Source organism: Acyrthosiphon pisum, chromosome A1 (genome assembly GCF_005508785.2).
Source record: "Acyrthosiphon pisum isolate AL4f chromosome A1, pea_aphid_22Mar2018_4r6ur, whole genome shotgun sequence".
Lineage (NCBI taxonomy): Eukaryota > Metazoa > Arthropoda > Insecta > Hemiptera > Aphididae > Acyrthosiphon > Acyrthosiphon pisum.
Genome location: NC_042494.1, coordinates 38,768,889 through 38,771,675, shown reverse-complemented (window position 1 = coordinate 38,771,675; position 2,787 = coordinate 38,768,889). Strand labels below are relative to the sequence as shown.

At 30.0% G+C, this 2,787-nt stretch overlaps 1 protein-coding gene across 1 annotated transcript in view; it reads right to left on the bottom strand.

The window, feature by feature from the left end:
* Positions 1-159: 159 nt before the first annotated feature.
* LOC100160198 (bestrophin-2-like) overlaps positions 160-2,787 on the bottom strand; it is a 13,637-nt gene continuing 11,009 nt past the window's right edge. Inside the window, exons 5-6 of the mRNA XM_029486217.1 lie at positions 360-485; positions 160-291 (exon numbers count right to left, since the gene is read on the bottom strand). Of these exons, the coding sequence (XP_029342077.1) occupies positions 160-291; positions 360-485 (258 nt within the window). The remainder of the gene's footprint in view (positions 292-359; positions 486-2,787) is intronic.

The following is a 2,787-nucleotide window of genomic DNA, read 5'->3' as shown; positions in this document are numbered from 1 at the left end:
TACCTAAGTTAAAACACAAAAACCGTTTTTCTGAAGAACAGTAATTTTGGCAATACCACGTTATGACTTGTTGCCCTTCATAGTATAACGTCTTAGACTCGTTCAAAAACAATAGTTACCTAGCTGACGCCTGACTTACATATAACGGTTAATACCTACTCAATTATTGTGTATTTTGTTCACCTGTAAGTTTCTATCGATAAGCCAGTTCACATCAAAATCGTCGTCATCTTCACCAAACGGGTTCACTAAAGTTTCTGCTACCATTAACCAGCCCATGTAGAAGAAAAACTGAAAACAATTTGTGTATATACGTATATAGTGTTTCTAGAATACATACATATTTATTATTTACCTACTTGCAAAAACGTGAATATTGGGACGACTAAATCAATCGGATGCGTTGGGTACCCTTTGCGCGGATCCAGATACTGATTCCCCATTAACGAAGCAGCAAAATAAACATAAACAGCTAATGTCGTTACCTGTAAAAGTAGGTACACCATACCGACATAGGATATATTAGTATCAATTAATTTGAAATAGAGGTAAGTATCAGACGTAGCTAATGAAGAATACGGAGATAGGTACCAAAAAGTGCAAATTATCTAATTTTTTAATAGCCCATAAGTTAAACATTTAATTGCGCTTTTGTTCCTTAGTAATTTTAATAGTGAGATAAAAGTGCAAAGTTAAATGTTATTACCCTTTGGCCTTTGCACTAAAAATTTCAGTTTAAAATTTGACACTCATTTATATTAAGTTCTTAAATTTCTTAAAAACAAAGGTGATTGAGTTCAGTTACTAGTTAGTTTTATTGCATAGAATACTTAGTCAATAACAATAATACTAGTTAAGGCGATGGTACATTTTATGTTTGCCCTGCTCATTTTTAACAACGTTATACATTCGTATTTTACATTAATCGATGTACGTTTAACTGTTCAAGTAAAGTGTGGCACCCAAAGTAGTGCTATCCAAAAACAACTGATATTTATGAAAAAATGTAGCATTTTATAAAAACATTACCTAGTAATAAAGAATTAAACGATGATGAAAATTAAAATTATCTTATCATATAAATATTAGCTTTTTCCAAATGTACAAATTAAATGTTCCCGGTTTCACCTCTAACAAGCTTGGAATAGACAAATTAGAAAATTGGGCCATACAATTGAATAGGAACGAAAAAAATGAATAAGAAATTTCACTTCAGTTGCAGTATTTCTTGAGATCAGTTTTTTTTTAAATTTCTACGGAATTTTCTAATACATTTAATGCATTTTTTATTGCTCCTGAAAATTAAAAAAACGTTTTCTTTGGTTTTTGATTATATTTTAGCAAATTTTATCGAAATTGACTGCAGATTTCCACCGCTCCTCTGTGCTGAGCCACCTACCAATGAGCCAAAGACTATATTGTCCAGAATTATACCATCTCGTTACTTAAAGACCAGTTTTTAAATTTATATCCATAAATTTAAAGTTTTAATGAAGTACCTAAAAAACACCAAGTCGAATTAATGTACTCAAGAATTCAATCAAATGGGGTGTTTTAGAATACTATTTAAATACAATTTGTTTGTGGCGGGGGGGGGGTGTTCACACATTTAATATATTTTTGGATTATATGGCCATGGAGGAGTGTTTTAATACCAAAACAAGCCTCCCAGGCTACGCACCTGCGTACGGTCATATTGTAAAATAATTTATCTTTCACTATTTTGATATATACCAGATAGGTACCTGTAATAAATAAACACGGTCGATGGGGTTGTGACTACACCTACAACACTACTGCTTAACCGAATATAGGTAGGTACCAATCATCCTCAACGTAAAATAGTGCACCTGGTCAAGAGGGACATTTTATATTAACATGGGTAATTTTAGATACAATATTTTTTTTTATTGTAATTGTAATTTGTCAAATTAAAATGTACAATTATTATCATTTAAAATAATGAATTTATTGTTTTCATATTTATATGCTTTTTTAAGTTAATTAATTCTAATACTACATATAGCACCGTCAACGAAGTGGCGCCTTCACATATTTACCTTTAATATTTTAAGCCAGGCACCTATGGTATTGTGATCGTATATAAAATAATATTTTGAGGGCAACTGGTGCATTTTGCTGAAGGCTGTTTTGTATTAAAAAAGGTAATTTTGAGGGCAACTGGTATATGGCTAATTTTTCGCTTATGAGCTACAGTTAAAGAATTTTCTGTAGTTTTATATATTATATATTATTATTATTAAGTATTTTGCATATTAAATAGGTCTTGTATTTTAACATATGTGAAATGTTGTCAGATGATTCAAATTAGTAAAGTATACCTACTAATTTATTAAAGTCCCATATGTGGAGATTTATCAGAAATTTAGATGTGAAATTATTTTTAAATAAAGCTTATATTTCAATAGTGCAAAGTGCAAACACATATTTGTAAACAATTTCACTATAGATTTTTTTATTATTGTTATTTTAATTATTTAAAATATTAGCTAGGTACTTACTGTGAAGTAAACAATGATAATACATCATATTATTATACATTAGTTACAGTTATTACTTATCACCTATAGGTACTTAATAATAATTGATTGTTTATCGTTAATAAACCATAATATTTTATCACAGCAAGATAAAAAAGGTGGGTAAGTGGATGTCGCTCTGCTGTACAGTAGGTTACAAGTGGGTCACTGTATAATGATAGTATTAAATTTGAATTCAATGATATAATATCATTGTCTAAGAAAAACGATTCTGAGCGGAGACGGT